At 48.4% G+C, this 22,565-nt stretch overlaps 1 protein-coding gene across 3 annotated transcripts in view; it reads left to right on the forward strand.

The window, feature by feature from the left end:
* LOC137334008 (plexin-A1-like) overlaps nt 1-22,565 on the forward strand; it is a 438,331-nt gene that overhangs the window by 345,612 nt on the left and 70,154 nt on the right. For all 3 annotated transcript variants that reach the window (XM_067998409.1, XM_067998406.1, XM_067998407.1), the window contains exons 13-19: nt 8,121-8,272; nt 10,876-10,996; nt 12,321-12,460; nt 13,362-13,532; nt 14,620-14,713; nt 16,159-16,398; nt 17,330-17,473. In XM_067998409.1, the coding sequence (XP_067854510.1) occupies nt 8,121-8,272; nt 10,876-10,996; nt 12,321-12,460; nt 13,362-13,532; nt 14,620-14,713; nt 16,159-16,398; nt 17,330-17,473 (1,062 nt within the window). The remainder of the gene's footprint in view (nt 1-8,120; nt 8,273-10,875; nt 10,997-12,320; nt 12,461-13,361; nt 13,533-14,619; nt 14,714-16,158; nt 16,399-17,329; nt 17,474-22,565) is intronic.

A 22,565-nucleotide genomic window follows, 5' to 3' on the forward strand; every position in this document is an offset into this window, starting at 1 on the left:
AAGGACAGAACTTGCACCTTTCACAACCTCAGGACATCCCGAAGCTAATTAAATACTTTTGAAGCGTAGCCACTGTTGTAATGTAGAAAACGTGGCTGCCATTTTGCACACAGCAAGTTTCCCACAAATGGCAACGTGATAATGACCAGATAATCTGTTTTTTAGTGATGTTGCTTGAGGGATAAATATAGGCCAGGGCACCAGGAGAACTCCCCCTGCTCTTCTTCGAAATAGTGCCATGGGATCTTTTACATCCACCTGAGGGGGCAGACGGGGCCTCGGTTTAACGTCTCATCCGAAAGACGGCACCTCCGACAGTGCAGCACTCCCTCAGTACTGCACTGAGAGTGTCGGCCTAGATTATGTGCTGATCTGGAACAGGTCTCTTCTTTCCGATGGGGTCTCTCAAATGGATTTCAAAAGTCTGGGTGCCAGAAGTGTTTGTTTCCACTAATATGCGTGAACTTGGGTGATTTCATCACAAAGTATCTAAAGGTAAACATATTTCAGAGCACAAACTGACTGGTTTGGGAGCTTTGAAAAGATTCACACGTGATCCCTTCACCTTTATTTTTGTACGTGGCACGATCTGGAGAACTGCCCACAGCTGACCACTTCCTATATATGAGCTCTACCTAGTGTTGACTTCTGTCACATTGACCTTATATCATGCATCGCGCCACTGCTGAAAAAACAGGCAAGTGTTCTGGCCAGTGCTGCACAGGCGACAGCAATGGGGGAAGAGTAGCTCGATGGGAAACTGAGTGCCCTTCTGGTTCCATCTTGCTCTCTTTCTTTCTCACTCTCTCTCCGTTTTCTCTGGTTCTCTCTCTTGTTCTCTTTCTTGCTCCCTTTCTCGCTCACTTCACTTTCTCGCCCCCTTTCTCGCCCCCTTGCCTTCTTTCTCAAATTCTCTCTTGCCCTCTCTTTCTCATCTTCTCTCTTGCCTTCTTTCTCGCCCTCTCTTTCTCGCCCTCTCTCCCTCTCTTTCTCGCCCTCTTTCCCTCTCGCCCTCTTTCTCGCCCTCATTTGTTCCCTTTCTCGCCCTCTTGCCCTTTTTCGCGCCCTCTTGCCCTCTTTCTCGCCCGCTTTCTCTCACTCTTTCACTTTCTCCCACTCTTTCTCACTCTTTCGTTCTCATTCTCACTCTCGCTCTCTTTCTTTCTCATTCTCTCGATCTTGCTGTCTTTCTAGCTTGCTCTGTCTTGCTCGCTTGCGCTTTCTCTCTCTCTCTCTCTCTCTCTCTCTCATATATTCCGTCCTTCTCCACCCACCTCCCCCTGATGAGGAAACACCTGATTTCTGCTCATCCGCTGTTGTGCCAGTGACAGCGCAGTTGAAATGGGGAATTCTAACCCCTGCCCAGCCTGCTGTGCCAACTTGCCAGTCCCATCTGCATTTGTCTAAAAGAATTCCAGCACTCTAATATTGGAGCCACCAAGCTGTCCTCCAACAGATGTGGAGCTAAGTGAGACTTGAGTGCATCCTACACCCTACTTATAGGGCAAACGGGCCTTGTCTTGTGGAATTAGTGCTTCAGAGCAGTGGCTCCACTCACCTCTTGTCTAGAGTTACGAGATTCAGCATAGTGCCTGGCTCGTAGGATGCAGCTGTGTGTCACACAAGGACTTGGCGTTAAAAGCGATGTAAAATTACCTATAATTATACCATTATTGTTATTACCAGGCCGTTAGAGAGCTGCTCATCAGTCATAATATTTGTTTTGTCAAGCTACACCTGTCTTTCCATTATGAATAATTCTTTTTAATAAATCACGTTACTATGCATCTCAGTAACCATGACACTTCAAATAAGCCAGAGCCATCTCGCCTAACAGGGAGTGCAACTTGAGATTGGTACAAGAAGAGAAGGACAATCTACCCTGGGAATTGAGACCTGGCTTTGAACTTCACAGTGTCCAAATTGATTGGAAATCCCTGCCAAAACGCAGCAGAAGTCCCTAGATTGGAATATTGCTTCCATATCTGGGAGGGCCCCTCGAGCGCCTCATTCTGAATCCTGGACTGGCGACAAGATGAAGTTAGTCGTCTGATGGGCAATTGTGTAACTGGCCTCCAATCCCTTTCCTCACCCAGTTTCTTTATATCTCTCTATTTATCTCTCTCTTTACACCTCTCTCTCTCTCTCTCTCGTTACACCTCTCTCTCTCATGTTATACCTCTCTCTCTCTCTCTCTCTCTCTCTCTCTCTCTCGTTACATCACTTTCTGTCTCGTTACATCTCTCTCTCTCTCGTTACACCTCTTTCTCGTTGCACCTCTCTCTCGTTGCACGTCTCTCCCTACCCCTCTCTATTTCTCTCTCTACCTTTCTTTATCTCTCTCTATCTCTCTTTATCTCTTTCTGCCTTGCTCTCTCTACCTTCCACTCTTTACCTCTTTCTCTATCTCTCTCTGGCTTTATCTCTCTCTCTCTCTACCTCTCTTTGTTCAATCTTGATTGTTTCCTGCTCTCTTGGATTTGGTCCTACAGTTAGGTTTCTTAATTCTTTTCAAATAAAAAGCTTTTTAAAATTCTTAATTGACCCTAAGTTGTGTGACAGAAGGGTGCATGCGTGTTAGAGTGTGTGCGTGCATGTGTGTGTGTGTGCGTGTGTGTCCCAGTCTCAGTCTGTATAGAACATCTGAGGGTCATTTGCACTTTGGACCGGTGGGATCGGCCACTCCTCATGCCCCCCTCCCCACCCAATTTTCCTTTCTATTTACTCCAAGTGGCTCGGTGTCAAATTTTGTCTGAATACGCTCCTGTGGGGGGGTTTACTATGTTAAAGGTGCTATATAAATGCAAGTTGTTGTTGTTGTCTTGACAGTTGTTTCTGGTAATGGACTCCTGCAAACCCCAGATTTGACTGCTCAGTAATGACAGAATGCTCAGCTCCTCGAGCACCACGCAGAGAGAGCTGCTGCTGTACCTGTGTCTTTGAAGGCACATCCCTGAGTGAGATTGTCATCTCAATGCCCAATTTGTGCTCCTTTGGAAGCATAGAATGAAACAGCACAGAAAGAGACCATTCAGCCCATCCTGCCTGTGCCGGCTCTTTGAAAGAGCTATCCAATTTGTCCCACTCCCTCTGCTCTTTCCCCGTAGCCCTGCAGATTTTTCCCCAAGTAGTATTTATCCAATTCCCTTTTGAAAGTTACTATTGAATCTGCTTCCACCGCCCTTTCAGGCAGCGCGTTCCAGATCATAACAACTCGCTGCGTTAAAAAAAAACATTTCTCCACATCTCCCCTCTGGCCCTTCTGCCAATTACCTTAAATCTGTGTCCTCTGGATGCTGACCCTTTTGCCATTGGAAACAGTTTCTCCTTTACAATTTTGAACACCTCCATTAAATCTCCCCTTAACCTTCTCTGCTCCAAGGAGAGCAATCCCAGCTTCTCTAGTCTCTCCACGGAACTGAAGTCCTGCATTAAGTCAGCATGTCCACATGTTAAGATACGTACAATCAGATGATTTATTTTTTAAAACTCTGAAATAATTTAAGGAACAATCAAATACCGAAATTGGGATGAAGGAGGGGGACGAAGATGAGATTGCAGGGTCTGTGATTGGGATGAAGGAGGGGGAAGAGGACGAGAGATTGCAGGGTCTGTGATTGGGATGAAGGAGGGGGAAGAGGACGAGAGATTGCAGGGTCTGTGATTGGGATGAAGGAGGGGGAAGAGGATGAGATTGCAGGGTCTTTGATTGGGATGGAGGGGAGGGAAGAGGACGAGAGATTGCAGGGTCTGTGATTGGGATGAAGGAGGGGGAAGAGGATGAGAGATTGCAGGGTCTGTGATTGGGATGGAGGAGGGGGAAGAGGATGAGAGATTGCAGGGTCTGTGATTGGGATGGAGGAGGGGGACGAGGATGAGATTGCAGGGTCTGTGATTGGGATGAAGGAGGGGGAAGAGGATGAGATTGCAGGGTCTGTGATTGGGATGGAGGAGGGGGAAGAGGACGAGAGATTGCAGGGTCTGTGATTGGGATGGAGGAGGGGGACGAGGATGAGAGATTGCAGGGTCTGTGATTGGGATGGAGGAGGGGGAAGAGGATGAGAGATTGCAGGGTCTGTGATTGGGATGGAGGAGGGGGAAGAGGACGAGAGATTGCAGGGTCTGTGATTGGGATGGAGGAGGGGGACGAGGACGAGAGATTGCAGGGTCTGTGATTGGGATGATGGAGGGGGAAGAGGACGAGAGATTGCAGGGTCTGTGATTGGGATGATGGAGGGGGAAGAGGACGAGAGATTGCACGGTGTGTCTGAATAGATGAACTGAGATGGACTGCCATGACTTTCCTCATCTTGATTTATCTTGTTAACTTCTGACCTTTGGGGATCTTTCACCCAGGCAGTCTGGTCTTAATTTGAACCCAGGTTCCCGGAGGTGAAAGATACGTGTCCAACTCACTGCACCGCACAGTCACCCCTCCCACCCCGAAACCTGATCCCTATGTAGCTTTTGGGAAACATCAATCTCACTGTCAACAGGAAAAAAAAATATTAAAAAAAAATAAAAATTTGCAAGGTATGTTAGTCCCAGGCCGGCCTCGCAGCTTGAAGCTGACAATGATTGAAGCATCTTGCTTGTCTAAGAGGATCTTTGAACCTCCATCTAAAATGCAAGGGGTTTCAAGCCAGCCTGGCTTTTTGCTGTGATTGAAGCTCCGTTCAGTGATTTTTTTTTCTCTCTGTTTCATCAAACTGTCAGTGATGTACAAATCAGCCAGCTCCTGACACACTCCTTGTGCTGTGATTTTTTTTTTCTTTTGCAGCACGCAAGGATCAGAATTCAATATTTTTTTTTAGGTGTGCTTTGTTTCATCTGTTCATTGGTGCGATCCGTCGTCTTATTGGGAATCCTAGGTGAAGAGAAATGGTTAGGTACCACCAAACAACGTGCATTTATATAGCACCTTTAACGTAGTCACACATCCCAAGGCGCTTCACAGGAGCGATTATCAAACAAAATTTGACACTGAGCCACATAAGGAGATGTTAGGACTGGTGACCAAAAGCTTGGTCAAAGGGGTAGATTTTATGGAGCGTCTTAAAGGAGGAGAGAACGAGGTAGAGAGGTTTAGGGAGGGAATTCCGGAGCTTAGGGTCCAGGCAGCTGAAGGCACGGCCGCCAATGGTGGAGCGATGAAAATCGGGGATGCGCAAGAGACCGGAGTTGGAGGAGCGCAGAGATCTGGGAGGGCTGGAGGAGGTTACAGAGATAGGAAGGGGGCGAGGCCGTGGAGGGGTTTGAAAACAAGAATGAGAATTTTAAAATTGAGATGTTACCGGACTGGGTAGGTAGGTCAGCGAGCGCAGGGAGCGATGGGTGAATGGGACTTGGCGCGAGTTAGGATGCAGGCAGCAGATTTTTGGATGAGCTGAAGTTTACGGAGGGTGGAAGATGGGATGCCGGCCAGGAGAGCATTGGAATCGTCGAGTTTGGAGGTAACAAAGGCATGGAAGAGGTTTGATGGCTTGCTCTTAAAAGCCCATGGGTTGTAGGAGGAAGGGAAGACCGAGGAGTTCGATAGTCTTGAAAACAATGAATTGGAGTACGAGGCAGTACATAAAAACATAGAAAATAGGAGCAAGAGTAGGCCATTCGGCCCTTCGGGCCTGCTCCGCCATTCAAAATGATCATGGCTGATCGTCTAACTCAGTACCCTGTTCCCGCTTTTTCCCCATATCCCTTGATCCCTTTAAGAAATATATCTATCTCCTTCTTGAATACATCTAATGACTTGGCCTCCACTGCCTTCTGTGGTAGAGAATTCCACAGGTTCACCACCCTCTGAGTGAAGAAATTTCTCCTCATCTCGGTTCTAAATGGCATACCCCGTATCCTGAGACTGTGACCCCTGGTTCTGGACTCCCCAGCCACCGGGAACATCCTTCCTGCATCCAGTCTGTCTAGTCCTGTTAGAATTTTGTGTGTTTCGATGAGATCACCTCTCATTCTTCTAATCTCGAGTGAATATAGGCCGAGTCGACCCAATCTCTCCTCATACGTCAGTCCTGCCATCCCAGGAATCAGTCTGGTAAACCTTCGTTGTGCTACCTCCATGGCAAGGACATGCTTTCTCAGATAAGGAGACCAAAACTGCACACAATATTCCAGATGTGGTCTCACCAAGGCCCTGTATAACTGCAGTAAGACATCCCTGCTCCTGTAGTGAAATCCACTTGCAATGAAGGCCAACATACCATTCGCCTTCCTAACTGCTTGCTGCACCTGAATGCTCGCTTTCAGCGACTGATGTACAAGGACACCCCGGTCTCGTTGCACCTCCCCTTTTCCCAATCTATCACCACTCAGATAATAATCTGCCTTTCTGTTTTTACAACCAAAGTGGATAACCAAAGTGCAATAAGTCTTGATTTCAACCCAGTGAGGTGCAGGGTAACTGGGGAGAGCATGTCGGTGAGTTAATCTGAACCCTATTTGCCCTTTTCTTCTTTCTACGCTGCTTTCTACACTGTTACATCAAAATTTCCAAAATGACGCCCTGGAGAAATTGGCTTTCCCCAGTGGAACTGAAACATTGAGGACAGCTTCTCCTTGGTGTCAAAAGCAAATTTTTCTTGAGGTGAAGTTCTCACTGGTGCAAGGAATTCTGACCTATCCTGCCATGAGCCTTCTAGCCTGTCCAATGGACACCTGTTCTGTAGACGTTGAGCTCTTGGCTCTTCCACTGCCTGTTTTCTCCAACTGGACAGGAAAAATGTGTGTTAAAGAAACGAAACGATCACTTCACGACGGTCTCGAGGTTTTTTTTCCATTTTATGGGGTAAAAACTTGGCTTTGAGTTCATCTTTTTTTAAAGCCAATGGAAATGCAGTAGTTTCCAAAGTTGCTTCCACTTCCAAAATGGGTGGTGGGAGGGCGGGGCGGAAGAAGCAAAGTGTTAATTAAAAGAGTCTAAACTTAAGAAATAATGATTCCAATTATCCACCAGGAGCTTTGCAGGTCTAAGCCTTGTGTGAGACATTGTCTCATTTTGCATCTTCCATAGTGCCATCTTGGGTGACGTAAAGACCATCGATGCATCTAGCTTACCCTTCCAAACCTCCCATCGGATTCCTCGCTGTCATTCCAGCCCTTGTATTCCCTTTCCTGATGGGGAGTTATTTTGCTAATAGTATTTTATTCCCCTTTCTTGATGAGCAAACCTCGATAGTGTAGCACTTTGTCCCATGCCCAGGGTGTGGCTGTGACGATCCAGATTCTTTCCCCTCAGTCTGGTTCAGTAAAAACTGAAGTCGAATACATTTTAAAGTTCATCACAACTTTAATAGCAGGGTTCTTAGTCTGCAGCATTGATTTGGACTCCTGATAGAGTCCCTCTATGCTGGCAGAGCAAGAACAAAAACATACAGAGATCCACACGTTTTTATACAAATCAATAGGGGTTGGAACATACTTAACGAGGGTCAACACCAATCATAAGCCGGGCATAGGTTGCCATGCGAGGTTACATTATTTCTGGCCAATCATAAATCGTCCATGTGCTGATCATGCTGCTGTTAGACATCAAAGGGGATACTTCCTCACCTTCCAACTTGGAATGTTCTTCCCTGTTCCTTCTGTTCCTTATCTCCCAACCTGGAATGTCTTTCAACTTTGGCTAAGCTCGTTACCTATATTGATCTGCCATAAACATGGAGACATTCAGACCAGTCCTTGAATCACAGCAAAGACTCTACATTGATAAGACCATGCAAACCTGCTGACTACGCAAACATATGGCCCAGCAGGAGGCCAGGCCACCTGTATCAATCTCAGTTACTAACTAATTAACCCTTTCTAACCATTTTGCATTCTGCTTCTTTGCCACGTAGGCATTTTAATATTTTACCGAAAACTGACCACGTAGGGATTCTCAGCTGTACCGTGTGTGCGGGGCCGAAATCTCGGGGCTCTCGATCATCCTCCGAGTTTCATTGTCCGCCAAAAGGGGGAAACCCCTCCGTCGTGATGGAACGCGGCGGTTCCGCTGTGGTGCGGACGGAGAAGATGACGCACGGCGTCTCGCGTTCTCTCGCAAGCGCGCGCGCCGAAAAGTTGACTTGCTCTGTGAGCTCGATTCTCAACGTTGTGCTTTCTATTCACAGTTGGTACCAGAGACCGGGCCCAAGGAAGGAGGAACCAGGTTAACCATTACTGGAGTGAATCTGGGCTTGACGTTCTCCGAAATCCGTTACGGGGTGCACGTGGGACGAGTCCGGTGTAATCCCATTTCAGAGGAGTACATCAGCGCTGAGCAGTAAGTGTATGGAACCTTGTCTCACACAATCCCCTTGAGCCGAAGTACTTGTCCCTCAACCTGACTGAATGAGGCTCAGATTTGGGAGCTTGGATGCCAATCTTATCTGATTTATGCTTATTTGTTTGTTTTGGTAAAGTAGATTTTCTGTTTGCCCAATATGGAATGCACCATCTTTCCCCATAGGCACCCACCTCACTTATCTAATGTCAATGAGATTAGGCACAAGAGCCAAGGTGCCGGGGCCCACACGGGTACTGCTAGCATCCAAGCCATTAAAAGTACGCAGCCTACCAGCATAGGTCACTGATAACCTTCCCGCTGCTTGTGCAGCCTGGCGCACTCTGGGGCTTGTAGGATTAGCTGGAGCCAAGTGGCTAAGAATCCCAGGCCCCTCAGTGACGGGTCAATCCCTCCAGGCCCTGTTCATGACCCCGGCTGGCTGGTCAGCCGTCAACACTGTCCTGGAGTATTGCAGACCTACTGGCATTGGTGTTGGATTACTGGCAAGCGCCAGTATCAGGAGACAGTGCATTGCAGTGTTAACATGCTGCTTTGACAGTGGGTGACGTTAGTTTGGTTTTGCCCCATCCTACGAGACCCCAACCCAAGCCACTCCGAGACACAGAGCGATGTCTACCGGAGGCTTAGACGAGCACCTATCAAAGAGGGAACGACAGGGAAAGAAAATGGATTGGGTGTCTTTAACAAGTCGAAGAGTGGCATGACTGATGCCTGGGGAGAGCCCACCTGGGCCCCCCTCTGAGCTGCTGGAGGTGCATGGGTTGGGAACGATTAATAAAGGAGAAAATCCGAAGGCTCGTTTGCTTGAACACTTATTTGCTTTTGCTTTGGAGGTGGGAGGGGAGGGAAGGAAATGCACAGTCTGGGCTCATGGGTGCCAACACAAGCTATTCATGATTTCTTGGCGCTGGAAGTGGTGTTAGTGTCATACCAGGTGAAAATGTTACCCGCCGTGCAGAAATCCTGCTCGGAACCTTCCTCCCTTTAACGATCGTCTCAGGGCCAACTTCAAAAAATAAGAGATAGAATGAAAGTGAAAATCAGCCTCGGGAACCTACATTCAAATCCAGCCCAGACTGATGATGGTGAGCGGTCCCACATGAAATGAATTGAGACAATGTCAGTCCGGTTCCTACTGAATATGGACCTTCATCATAAAGCTACCCCGAGGTCAGCATCATTTGGCAATCTTCCTCAGGAAGGTCAAGGATACCCTATTGCAGGAAATCGGAAAATGTCCCATTAGTTGTATAGGTGGCACGCTTCTGAGATTAAGGTTCAGATACATTGTCGTGTCAGTGTAGAGGGAGCTTTACTCTGTCTTTAACCCGTGCTGTATCTGCGCTGGGAGTGTTTGACTGGACAGTGTAGAGGGAGCTTTACTCTGTCTCTAACTCGTGCTGTATCTGCGCTGGGAGTGTTTGATGGGACAGTGTAGAGGGAGCTTTACTCTGTCTCTAACTCGTGCTGTATCTGCGCTGGGAGTGTTTGATGGGACAGTGTAGAGGGAGCTTTACTCTGTATCTAACCCGTGCTGTATCTGTCCCAGGAGTGTTTGATGGGACAGTGTAGAGGGAGCTTTACTCTGTATCTAACCTGTGCTGTACCTGCCCTGAGAGTGTTTGATGGGACAGTGTAGAGGGAGCTTTACTCTGTATCTAACCCGTGCTGTATCTGTCCCAGGAGTGTTTGATGGGACAGTGTAGAGGGAGCTTTACTCTGTATCTAACCTGTGCTGTATCTGCGCTGGGAGTGTTTGACGGGACAGTGTAGAGGGAGCTTTACTCTGTATCTAACCTGTGCTGTACCTGCCCTGGGAGTGTTTGATGGGACAGTGTAGAGGGAGCTTTACTCTGTATCTAACCCGTGCTGTACCTGCCCTGAGAGTGTTTGATGGGACAGTGTAGAGGGAGCTTTACTCTGTATCTAACCCGTGCTGTATCTGTCCCAGGAGTGTTTGATGGGACAGTGTAGAGGGAGCTTTACTCTGTATCTAACCTGTGCTGTATCTGCGCTGGGAGTGTTTGACGGGACAGTGTAGAGGGAGCTTTACTCTCTCTCTAACCCGTGCTGTATCTGTCCCAGGAGTGTTTGATGGGACAGTGTAGAGGGAGCTTTACTCTGTATCTAACCTGTGCTGTATCTGCGCTGGGAGTGTTTGACGGGACAGTGTAGGGGGAGCTTTACTCTGTATCTAACCCGTGCTGTATCTGTCCCAGGAGTGTTTGATGGGACAGTGTAGAGGGAGCTTTACTCTGTATCTAACCTGTGCTGTACCTGCCCTGGGAGTGTTTGATGGGACAGTGTAGAGGGAGCTTTACTCTCTCTCTAACCCGTGCTATACCTGCCCTGGGAGTATTGATGAGACACTGAGTGCCTGAAATGGGAATGCTTCCATTCCCCAGCACTAACTTCCCTCGTACTGCGGAGCGCAAAATTCCCCCTCCTGTTTTATTTAAAAAGATGAGATGCCTGAGCTGTGAGTATGAATCGGTTGGGCAGAAATCGAAAGGTTGCCCTGTTGGATGTGCTGCTGGGTTGGAGACCAGTAATGGGCACTCATCAACTGTGATCTGCAGGATTGTATGCGATATGGAGGAAGCCATGCCTCAAGCTGCAGACAAAGGATACGTGGAGGTTTGCGTTGTGGACTGCAACGATGATTATCGAGCAATCTCGTCCGAACCCTTCACTTTCGTGGTAAGAGACCAAAAGAAAAACAAGCACAAGGCTCTGAATTCTCTGTGTCCCTTTGTTTTACCGTCTGTTGGCTGTGGTTTGCGCAAAGAGCCTGCCTTTCACTCTCTATTTGTGCACCACCTACCTAAAGAATGATGTCGATAGTTTAATGAGTGAACGATGTGCCTGGAGAAGTTATAGAATCATAGAAGTTTACAACATGGAAACAGGCCCTTCGGCCCAACATGTCCATGTCGCCCAGTTTATACCACTAAACTAGTCCCAATTGCCTGCACTTGGCCCATATCCCTCTATACCCATCTTACCCATGTAACTGTCGAAATGCTTTTTAAAAGACAAAATTGTACCCGCCTCTACTACTGCCTCTGGCAGCTCGTTCCAGACACTCACCACCCTTTGAGTGAAAAAATTGCCCCTCTGGACCCTTTTGTATCTCTCCCCTCTCACCTTAAATCTATGCCCCCTCGTTATAGACCCCCCTACCTTTGGGAAAAGATTTTGACTATCTACTGAGCTCTCCAGATCTCGAAGGTCCCCCAGGCGCCAGTTGGTGTTGTGTTAGTTTATCTCAGGTGCTACAATCCGCCTCGGTACCTCCGGGGGTTGAAAGGGTGAATCATCAACCAGGATTCGGCCATGGCTCAGTGGGCAGCACTCTCACCCCTGAGTCAGAAGGTCGTGGGCTCAAATCCCCACTCCAGAGACTTGAGAACAAAATCCAGCCTGACACTCCCAGTGCAGTACTGAGGGAGTGCTGCACTGTCGGAGGTGCCGTCTTTCGGATAAGACGTTAAACCGAGGTTCAGTCTGCCCTCTCAGGTGGACGTAAAAGATCCTGTGGCATTATTTTGAAGAAGAACTGGGGAGTTCTCCTCAGTGTCCTGGGGCCAATATCTATCCCTCAACCAATACCTAAGAACAGATTATCTGGTCATTATCACATTGCTGTTTGTGGGATCTTGCTGTGTGCAAATTGGCTGCCATGTTTCCTACATTACAACAGTGACTACACTTCAAAAGTACTTCATTGGCTTTAAACCGCTTTGGGATGTCCTGAGCTCGTGAAAGGCGCTATAAAAATGCAAGTTCTTTCTTTCAATGTGTGTGTCTGTGCATTGTTCGTGCTCTCGCTCGCTCTCTCTTTCTTCCCTTGCTCCTGCTCTCCCTCGCTGTTTGTCTCTCACACTGTATTTGTCTCTCTTGCTTGCCTCCCTGTCCCTGTCTGCCTCCCATTCTCCCACTCTATGTTCCTCTGTGTCTGGCTCCCTTCAGAGGGTGCATCAATTTATTACTAAGTTCAATATTTTTCTTTTTTTCCCCCCAGACTCCGAGGTTTAACAAGGTGATACCTTCCCAGGGACCTGTATCTGGAGGCAGTCAAGTGACGATTGTTGGGGTACACCTCGATGCTGGCAGTTCGGTGCAGGCCTACATTGGGAATAGCGCCATTTGCCGATTTGAAAGGTACAAGTCGAGTGCACAATTAAAATTATTCCGTGGTAATTTACGAAGAGGCAGGTTCTATGTACTCTCTCAATCACTGCTTTGCGAATATGCCTTCTCTTTTATCCTCGGGACTGGCACTTATCAGTTGCTATCTACTGAAAATTGACCAGTTGGCCTTATAAGAAACCAATTAGTCAACATTGTTAATCTATCAAGAAGGCCACTGATTATGGTCTTCACTGAAAAATGGAGGGACTGAGGGAATTTGGTCCCCAAAACACCAGGAAAAGTCCTGGGATATCAACTGACCTCCATGGCCCTGGATTCGGGAGGGGAGAATTGATCTGATGGAATGTCGGAACAGGCTCGAGGGGCTGACTGGCCTACTCCTGTTCCTATGTTCCTTGAATCGAGCGGGGTTCCTGGTGCTGGTCACTATCCAGTGACCCCTCCGCCCACCCTGTTGTGTATGGACGTCGGTGTGTGCTGAGTTAGTTAGTTTCAGCTGCAACACTGTAGTTACCCTCAGCAGGAAGTGAATAATTGGCCAGAAGTCCACCTCCCGATTGTAGACGGCGGGTGGGGACAGGATTCAGCCTTGAATACGATGCCCCCGATAGTCAAATAGCTGGCCGACACTCAATGCCTAGGCTCGCGCTCACTTGAGTGACGGCTGGCACCAATGGAATCAAGTCCCAATATAAGCCAGGGGACAATGAGGGCGGAGAAAAAATTGGGGTGGTTAATAAAAAAATGTGCAAAGAGAGAGGGGCCGTGCGAGGTACCTAAATTCGTGCACCACAATGCAAAGCCAAGAGATTTGGCATCGGCACGCCCACCAGATCCTTTACCTCCTCACCCTCACGCCATCAGTTTGCATTTCAGTGACGCCGTCTCTTATCTCTTGCTTTGTCTTCAGGAGGACTTCAGGAGAGATTATCTGCGTGACATCCGCCTCCACAAAGGGCACCGGCCCGGCCTCCATTGAAGTCCATATTAACAGAGCCCAGCTGCTAAATCCCAACGTGAAGTACAACTACACAGAGGATCCCACCATCTCCAAAATCGAGCCAGAGTGGAGCATCTCCAGGTAAAGGTTCTTGGCGAGCAGGAACATTTTTGTACGGGCACCAGCCATCGTTTGACCCTCCCTATCTCTGCTGAGGGTGTCGATTCTTGCCCCAGATATAGTTCCACAGGCCGCCACCTAGATTTGGGTGAAGAAAGCCCTTTGATTCCAAATTGTGAGGGGTTCGTGTTCAAAACTATGAGGGGTTTTTGATAGAGTAGATGGGGTGAAACTCTTTCCACTGGCAGGGAGGGTCAGTTACCAGTGGAAAAGAAAATGGCACGGAGTGTAAGAGGGGCTGCCGATTCGCCATCGCCCGCTCTGCGCTGGTACCCAACTCGAATTTCTACCCCCGTGTGTGTAGGCCGGGTGACGGGCAAGCTTAGCGGCAGCGGATCCTGTCCTTCACCCACGGGCAAGAATTGATGAATGAAAGAAAGGACTTGCATCTATATAGCTCCTTTCCTGACTTCAGGACATCCCAAAGCGCTTTATAGCCAATTCGGTACTTTTTGAAGTGTAGTCACTGTTGTAATGTAGGGAAACGCAACAGCCAATTTACGCACAGCAAGATCCCACAAACAGCAATTAAATAAATGACCAGATAATCTGTTTTTTTTTTAAGTGGTTAATTGAGGGATAAATATTGGGCCAGGACACCGGGGAAAACTCCCCTGCTCTTCTTCGAATAGTGTCATGGGATCTTTTGCGTCCACCTGAGAGGGCAGGCGGGGCCTCGGTTTAATGTCTCATTCGAAAGACGGCACCTCCGGCAGTGCAGCACTCCCTCGATATTGGCACTGGGAGTGTCGGCCTCGATTATGTGATAGTGTTACCACTGAGTCGCGACACTGTTGATTTGCGTGAGAAGAATGGCCCCTTGAATGAGGCACTGGAGGACAAGCAGGACACGACGGGAATGCACCGATTACAGCACCTATCAGATCAGAAAGGGAGGAAATTTGGTGTGAGTGGGTGTGAGGGGAGCTGGAGACCTTGTTTGGGAATGCTGAATAAAATTCCAATCCGTGAGCTAATTTGCCCATTATTCTCTCTTTCCTCTCTCTATTTCTGTCCCCCCCGCCCCCCCGCCCCTCCCTATATGAAGTGGTGGGACACCACTCATTGTAACAGGTACCAACCTCGCCACAATCCAGGAGCCGAAGATGCGAGCAAAATACAGCAGTGTACAGTCGACGAACGTGAGTAGACAAACTTGATTTTAGCAACACACAATCCCAGAGCCTTAAGACGCGAATGGAGGTTTTGGAATTTGAGGAATGTGGGAGAACTTCTGTGTTGGCCAATGTGGATTGTACTTAGTAGTGTACATGGCATTACACAGAAAGTACAGCACAGAAACAGGCCATTCGGCCCAACTGGTCCATGCCGGTGTTTACGCTCCACACAAGCCTCCTCCCTCCCTACTACATCTAACCGTATCAGCATATCCTTCTATTCCTTTCTCCCTCATGTGTTTATCCAGCTTTTCCTTAAATGCATCTATGATATTTGCCACGACTACTCCTTGTGGGAGCGAGTTCCACATTCTCACCGCTCTCTGGGTAAAGAAGTTTCTCCTGAATTCCCGTTTGGATTTATTAGTGACTCTCTTATATTTATGGCCCCTAGTTTTGTTCTTCCCCCACTAGTGGAAACACCTTCTCTACGTCCACCCTATCAAACCCTTTCGTAAGGTATCAGTGTCTCTAACCCACACAATGCACCCTGTCTGCCATCCTTTATAACCAGTAAATATTAATACAGAGATTTTTAATAAAAATAACACTTCTGCATCTTTTCACCCAAGAAATAGAGAATGAAAGCCCCAGTGCCTTAAACGTCACAGCCCTTTTATATTTGCCGCAGGGCCCTTGGGGAGGGATTTGCAGCCTGACGGAAATTCCGTGTGTTGCTAACGGGAGTGAAAATCCACAGGAACTGGGGAGAGCTTGGCCGCCTTTCCTGAGGTTTGGGACTAAAATTCGCAGCCTGACTAGCGCCATTGCTTCTGGGTCAGAAGGTTGCTGCTGAGATCCCAAATAAGGGCTGGTGATCCAGGCTGCCATTGCAGTGCAGCACTGAGCGAACCCTTCATGGTTGGAGGTGCCATACTTTGGATGTGCATAAAAACAAGATTCTGTGTCCCTGTTCTTGTGGGTCAGTTGAGTGCTTAAAAGACCCCATTATCTGAAGAAGAGCAGGGAGATCTCCCACCGCCTTGACTAACGTTGCTCCCGCAATCAATGCCACCAAAAACCAATTGATCATTGGTGTTTACGGGATATTGCTGCCTGAATGGCTCCCTCACATTTGCTGAACTTCCAAGTAATCCGTTGTTTAAGATATTTCAATGCAAGTTGCTTCTAAATTGTTTGAATGTTGACCCTTTGCCTAAGTCCAGGGATTTCCTCCCCAAGACTCTCCACCTCTCTCTCCTCCTTTAAGACGCTCCTTAAAACCTAACCTCTCCGACCAAGCTTTTGGTCACCTGTCCTAATATCTCCTTATGTGGCTCGGTGTCAAATTTTGTTTGATAATCGCTCCTGTGAAGCGCCTTGGGACGTTTTTGCTATGTTAAAGGTGTTGTATAAATGCAAGTTGTTGTTGCTACCAGCATCTGATGGAGACTTTGTGCCCTCTTCAGGAATGCAATGTTTTGAACGATACCACCATGGTCTGCAAGGCTCCATCCATTGCGAACGGCAGACGAAGCTCATTAGAAAGTGCAGCCCAGCCCGACGAGATCGGCTTCATCATGGACAACGTCAGCTCGGTGCTCGTCATCAATGGGACGGGATTCATTTACTACCCAGACCCAATCTTCGAGCTGCTGAGCCCTTCGGGGTCTCTCGAGCTGAAGCCCAGCTCCCCGGTTATACTGAAGGTAAGGGACTGAGTAAAGCCGGGGGCTTATGGTCTGATGAGTCTGTATTGAGAGAGGTAGGGGAACTCACCAGTCCACCAGCCGCCTGTGAGAAACCCAGGTCTCCACACGGGTCAAACAGAAGTCCCTTTGCTCCATTGGTGTCTATTTTTCTTTATAGTTTTCCTGTGTTTTAATGTTGAAGCTGGATTTCTTCAGCTGGCAAATGATCGCCGTGCGTGTGCGTGTGCACGCATGTATGTTTGCGCGTGCGCTAATGTGGTCATCTGTAGTTTTACCCAGATTGAGCGCCGTTTCTCTGCTGAATTTTGCTGCGAGGCTGTTCGACAGAAGGGTGGTGACGGTCTTCACCCCTTCTCTCGTGCAGGGCACAGATCCACGGGCACTTGGCGACCCTCCGGTGCCTCACCCAAGTTGGCATTCTTGGTGTACGGGTCTGAATAGTGAACACATCGGTGAGCTATTCGAGCATGGGGGGGATATCGCAGCTGTGCCTGTTCTCACCGAGCATCCACAAGGGTCACTGGTTAGCGACGGGGAATGGGAACCCTGGCTGATCATCGTTCCCCTCACCCCCACGGTGCACCCAACCCAATTCAAGCGCCCAACTTTTACCCCGGCTGCAATCTGGTAATTCCAGCCAGGTGTGGATGAAAGCTGTGACATTCCCGCTGCTCTGTGTGGCTCCTTATCACACCACATGGTGCGTGTACCCACTGAGACATCAGGGGAGCCCCTCGTAGAGTGTCAACTTTGAGATACTGAGCGACTGTTCGAAACGCACTTGTGATTTATTGATGTGGTAATAGGGGAGTTGTCAACTTTCACGGGCGGGAGAATCTGTCCCCTCGGGTGGTTGCGCGAATTGTTAACAGAACGAGGCCTAACTGGGTTTGCTTCTTTCTTTCTTTCTTTCTTTCTTTCTTTGCAGGGCCGGAACTTGATTCCTCCGGCTCCAGGCAACGTCAAGCTGAACTACACGGTGCTGATAGGGGAGAACCCGTGCGTACTGACTGTCTCAGAGACCCAGCTCCTGTGTGAGCCTCCCAATCTGACCGGCGAGCATAAAGTCATGGTGAGTGTGAGCGTCTGACACGCGCTCAATCTTTCGTTCCGTCAGTGGAGCGCATCGACTTTGCCTCGGGTCTGGTTGTGAGAAAATTGTTTTCGACGTTTTTATTCCCCCCCCCCAAATACAATACTTCAGCCGTGGGTCAGCTTCTGAGAAGCTCCGGGTGGGATTAGGGTGATGTACAATTAGGTGGAAGCCAAGACCGAGGTAGAGTTCGGTGAGTCCTTAAACACTTCAGTGTTGTGCGACACTCTTAATTGATCACGTCCGATTGCTCCCATGACTGTAACCACCAGTGCTTCACTCCAGTGTTACGCAGCAAATAGCCAAGGCTTCTTCAGCAGCACCTCCCAAACCCGCGATCTCCACCACCAGAAGGACAAGGGTGGCTGGTGCATGGGAACACCATCATCTCCAAGTTCCCCGCCAAGTCTCACACCATCCCAGCTTGGGACATTTATTGGCCACTCCTTCATGGTCGCTGGGTCCAAACCCTGGAATCGCCAACCAGACAGCACCGTGGGAGCACCTTCACCCCACGGGACTGCAGTGGTTTAAGAAGAAGGCCCACCACCACCTTCTCAAGGGGCAACTGGGGACGGGCAATAAATGCCGGTCTTGCCAACGATGCCCCCATCCTGAGAAATGATTCGGCGGGGGGGGGAAAGAAACTCGACATACTTGGAAAGACAAAATCGATTGTCGCACTCGAAGTTCTTCACAGTTCCAAAGTGTGTGGTAATCTCACCTCCCCACCATTCCACTGCACTGAAATCCCACTGAAAATACTGCTTTATTTTCCTATAAAAGACGAATTTGTCTGGCTACCGTACCCTTGTAGAGATTGAATTTTAAAATGATTCATGGGAAGTTACACCAAAACTCCTTCTTTCACTTACTACTTAAGTTCACATCCTGGTGCTTCTTTTTCTGTTGCCTCGCTCGCCTAGATCGAGTCTCTGATTTCTCGGATAGATTTAAATGATTAAAACCAGCGATGAGCTTCACAGAAATCAGTCAGTGGGTTTAGTTGCAAAGGAGATTTAAAAAGACTTTGTAGTGCCCTTGCTGAAACTTGATATGAAGCTTTGCCTGAGACAGCCAGCATTGACTGTACTTTCAAAGCTCATTTTCTTTTGAAAAATGTTGACTGGCCTTATAGACGGAGGTGGGATGGGAGGGAGGGTTGGATGTGGGTTGAGAGAAGAAGGCGATAACATCCCTTTTATTTCATTCCCAGTCTACCTGTCACTCTCCGCTCTGGCTTCAGGTGTTGCTAGCCTGCCTGCCTGCCTCTAATGCGGTTGCTGCTTTGCTTTTTTGTGCGATCTCAGGGTTCAGGTGGTCGCTGGTAAAAGAGGGTTGTCAGGGTGGCACCGAGAACTGGCGTCCCGAGAACGACCGGAGCCAGGTTTCAGCCCTGACGTCCCTAACCGCACTGACCACCTGCCACCCGTGAAAACCTGTCATCTTCAGTCCTGAGGAGAAAATGGAGCAAGCTAACAATAAAGAGGAACGATTGAAGGGGTGGCACTGAGGATAGCTCTTTCAAAGAGCCGGCACAGGCACGATGGGCCAAATGGCCTCCTGTGCTCTGTCATTTTTAAAAGAAATTATGGGGATGCTTAAAAACAGTTTGAGTTTGTCCGTGGGAGGTTGAGGAAAAAGCTTGGTGCCCCTTAGGATCAGCAAATGGTGTGGGAGGGAAGTCCATGATAGAATAATCAGACCCGGGCTCTGGGTGGAGTTGGCCCGATAGAACCAAAGCCTTTCTTCTGCTGTAGGTTTTCTTGTGTTCTCGGGACAAGACTGGGATTTGATTGGGACGATGTCGTCATTTTTGGGCGGCGGTGGGGGGGGAGCAATCGGAATTTTTAGAAGGAATTCCCTGATGTCATTTGTAGATTGGACCATTGATCCACAAAAAGAATGGGAAAAACTCACTCTGGATCTAGATCGGACACATCTGAAGTACGAGATTTATCCCCAGCAGCATTGCGTGGCCGCAGAGAGTCGGTCGTGACATTGCCCCTTCCAGTTACTCTTGCTCCTGCAGCTCTCTACGCAATGCCTGATGAAGGGGTGTCCCAGCTCCACTAGAATCTGCAATCCCACTCCTGCAACAGCTGACCTCCCACACCCCCTCCCCACAACACAAAGTAAACGGGTTCCATCGAATATTGCGGTTTAGAAGAGACTGAGCATCTCTCTTGTGGAGAACAGAGACTGGTGTACACAACTGTCCCAAAGTGGCTGTGAGATTGACGTTATTGTAGCTGAAGGCTGTTTGTTTTGAGTAGACGCACAGGTTTATTTTATTATTTCCAGCACAGCTGCCGATCACCATTTTGGAATGGGTTCAACAATCTATTACAGCGATGGGCTAGTATCTGAGACTGCATCTCTTCAGGTCTCTTTAGATTCACTTCTCTTGTGCAGTATCTGATGGTAGCCCTGAGGGAGACACTTCCGATACCCCTTCTCTCTCACTCAAGGAAACGAACATTAGGAACAATAATGGGCCATTCAGCCCCTCGGGCCTGCTCCACCATTCAATTAGATCATGGCTGATTGCCACCTCAGCTCCATTTTCCTGCCTTTGCTCCATATCCCTTGATACCATTTCCTATCTCAGCCTGGAAAGCTCCAATTATCCCCCAGCACCCACAGCCTTTTGGGGGAGAGAGTTCCAAATTTCTGTTAACCTCTGTGCGAAAAGGTGGTCCCTGATTTCTCTCCCCACTGACCCAACTCGAATTTTAAGATGATGTCCCCTTGTTTTTGATTCCCCCACCAGAGGAAATAGTTTCTCCATATCTACCCTATCCTTTTAACATTTTAAATACCTCAATCAGATCACCCTTCAATGTCCTGGACTCAAGAGAATACAAGTCTAGTCTATGAAACCTGGCCTCATAATTTTACATTCTAAGCCCCAAGGTGAGTCTCTCTCTGCCCTTTAGCACCCAAGCCCCCCCCCTCCTCACCCTCGCTCTCTCTCCTCTTTATCTCCCCTCCCCATTGTAACCTTTATTATCTCTATTCTGTTGGTGTTGCTGTGCTTGTTCCTCCTCTGAACTGCCTCTGTTGTTCTTTCTAAGCTCCAAATATGCTCCCTTGCATAGTTGTGGTTTCCAAATCAAGACTCATTAGGCTCGATTTTCGTCGTTAACCCCCGGGGGTAAAGCAGCGTAGAGAGTTATGTGGGACACAGGGAGGGTCGTAGGCCTGTAAGGAAATCAACCCGAAGTTTTCTTTCCATTTAACTGAATGGGTGGGCTCCGTTACCAGAGTGATCCTGCCTCCAAGTTTTTCCTCTGTTCTCTGCCCAGGCATCGCTTTACATCCAAGGGGCATAAGCAAGGATCTATCCTGTTGTCTCCTGCTCTCGCTCATTCTTTTCAAGACTTCAAAACTGTGAAACTTCTTACTTCCTTCAATCTTCCTTCTCCAATCCTCAGATTTGTTAAAACCTGAAGCTAAGCTTCCCTTAACTTTTACTAATTCATTTGCCTCACTGTTCTTCCTCGTCTTTCCAATTTTGGTGATGCCTCGTTACGAGTCTTGATTCTTCATTTAAAACAAAAAAACTACCTCCTCCTTCCCTTTCTCCTCTGTCACCCTCTCTTCCCCCACCAACCCGGGCCAGCAGGGACCAGTTTTAACCCCAGGGACATCTCGACCACCATCACCAGCAGGGCATGTCACCTGACTGAGAATGAAACACTACCTCAAAGCTGTTTGTTCAATCTGCTTGACGATTATAACTTGGTGTGCGTTCAAAAGTCTTTATTATTCAGTTACACTGTAAGAATCTTTTTGTTCATTTCCCGTTCCTCCTTAATCACACCTGCATGACATCATCCAAGGTGGATCTCCAATTACCATGTTTGAAAATGCAGCATTCTGATTGGCTTGAGCACCGTAAAACTGTGTCAGCCCTGGCTCGGTGGGTCGCACTCTCGCCTCTGAGTCAGAAGGTCGTGGGTTCAAGTCCCCACTCCAGAGACTAGAGCACAAAATCCAGGCTGACACTCCCCAGTGCTGTACGTAAAACTTCCCTTGGCACTATTTTGAAGAAGAGCAGGGGAGTTCTCCCAGGTGCCCTGGCCAACATTTATCCCTCAACCAACACCACCAAAACTGATCACCTGGTCATTATCTCATTGCTGTTTGTGGGATCTTGCTGTGCGCAAATTGGCTGCCGCGTTTCCCTATGTTACAGCAGTGACCACACTTCAAAAAGTACTTCATTGGCTGTAAAGTGCTTTGGGACGTGCTGAGGTTGTGAAAGGCGCTATATAAATGCAAGTTCTTTCTTTTTCTCTGGTGCAGTTAAACTCAGTTGAACGGTGACCAGCTTGATTGAAGATTCCATCATGGCAAGGGCTGTCAACCAGTTTGATCCCTTTCACTGTGCAAAGAGTTCGCTGCCACTTAGTGCGTCTTGAAGTGGTTCTTGACAGTTGCAAAGGAGTGAAGGATGAGGTAGTGAGTCTATAACGCAGTGGCAGAAGCTAATGGAACAGTAATAATCGAGGCTGGCAATATTTCACCAGGGAGTAAGATGGCAGCTGATTGAAACACTCTACCCTGTCTTGTCCTTCAGATTAACATGCCCAGTACAACAGAAGCTCATCCATTATTTCTTAATTAGAGAAGGCAAGAGTTTCTTTCAGGGTTAGGATGAAGAATGGAAGGCATTAAAAAATGTCATGATGGAAACAGCTTTTGACCATTTTAATGCAGGACCTCCTCTGCGCCGCTGTAAAACCCGTGGACACTCCATGAGAAATCCAGTCTCAGTCCTCATCCAAACTGCTCGATGGGAGTCCACCACGAGGCAAGGGCATCCACTCTTTACTTTATCCCCTTCTTTGTTGCAGGGCATGGACTTGTGACGGGGGCACAAGTCCAGAGGGACCAGCCACTCTGGGCCCCCCCCCCCCCGAATCCGTGTCCCAGTGGTTGTTGTTCATTGGCGGGGGGGGGCGAGCCCGCACAGTGAGCGTGAGCATGGCTGACAGCCAAGCCCAAACCTGTCCTCGAAGGGCTTCCGTGTACACACGCGCTTTCCAGCAGCCGTAACGAGGCA

Source organism: Heptranchias perlo, chromosome 17 (assembly GCF_035084215.1).
Source record: "Heptranchias perlo isolate sHepPer1 chromosome 17, sHepPer1.hap1, whole genome shotgun sequence".
Taxonomy (NCBI): Eukaryota; Metazoa; Chordata; class Chondrichthyes; order Hexanchiformes; family Hexanchidae; genus Heptranchias; species Heptranchias perlo.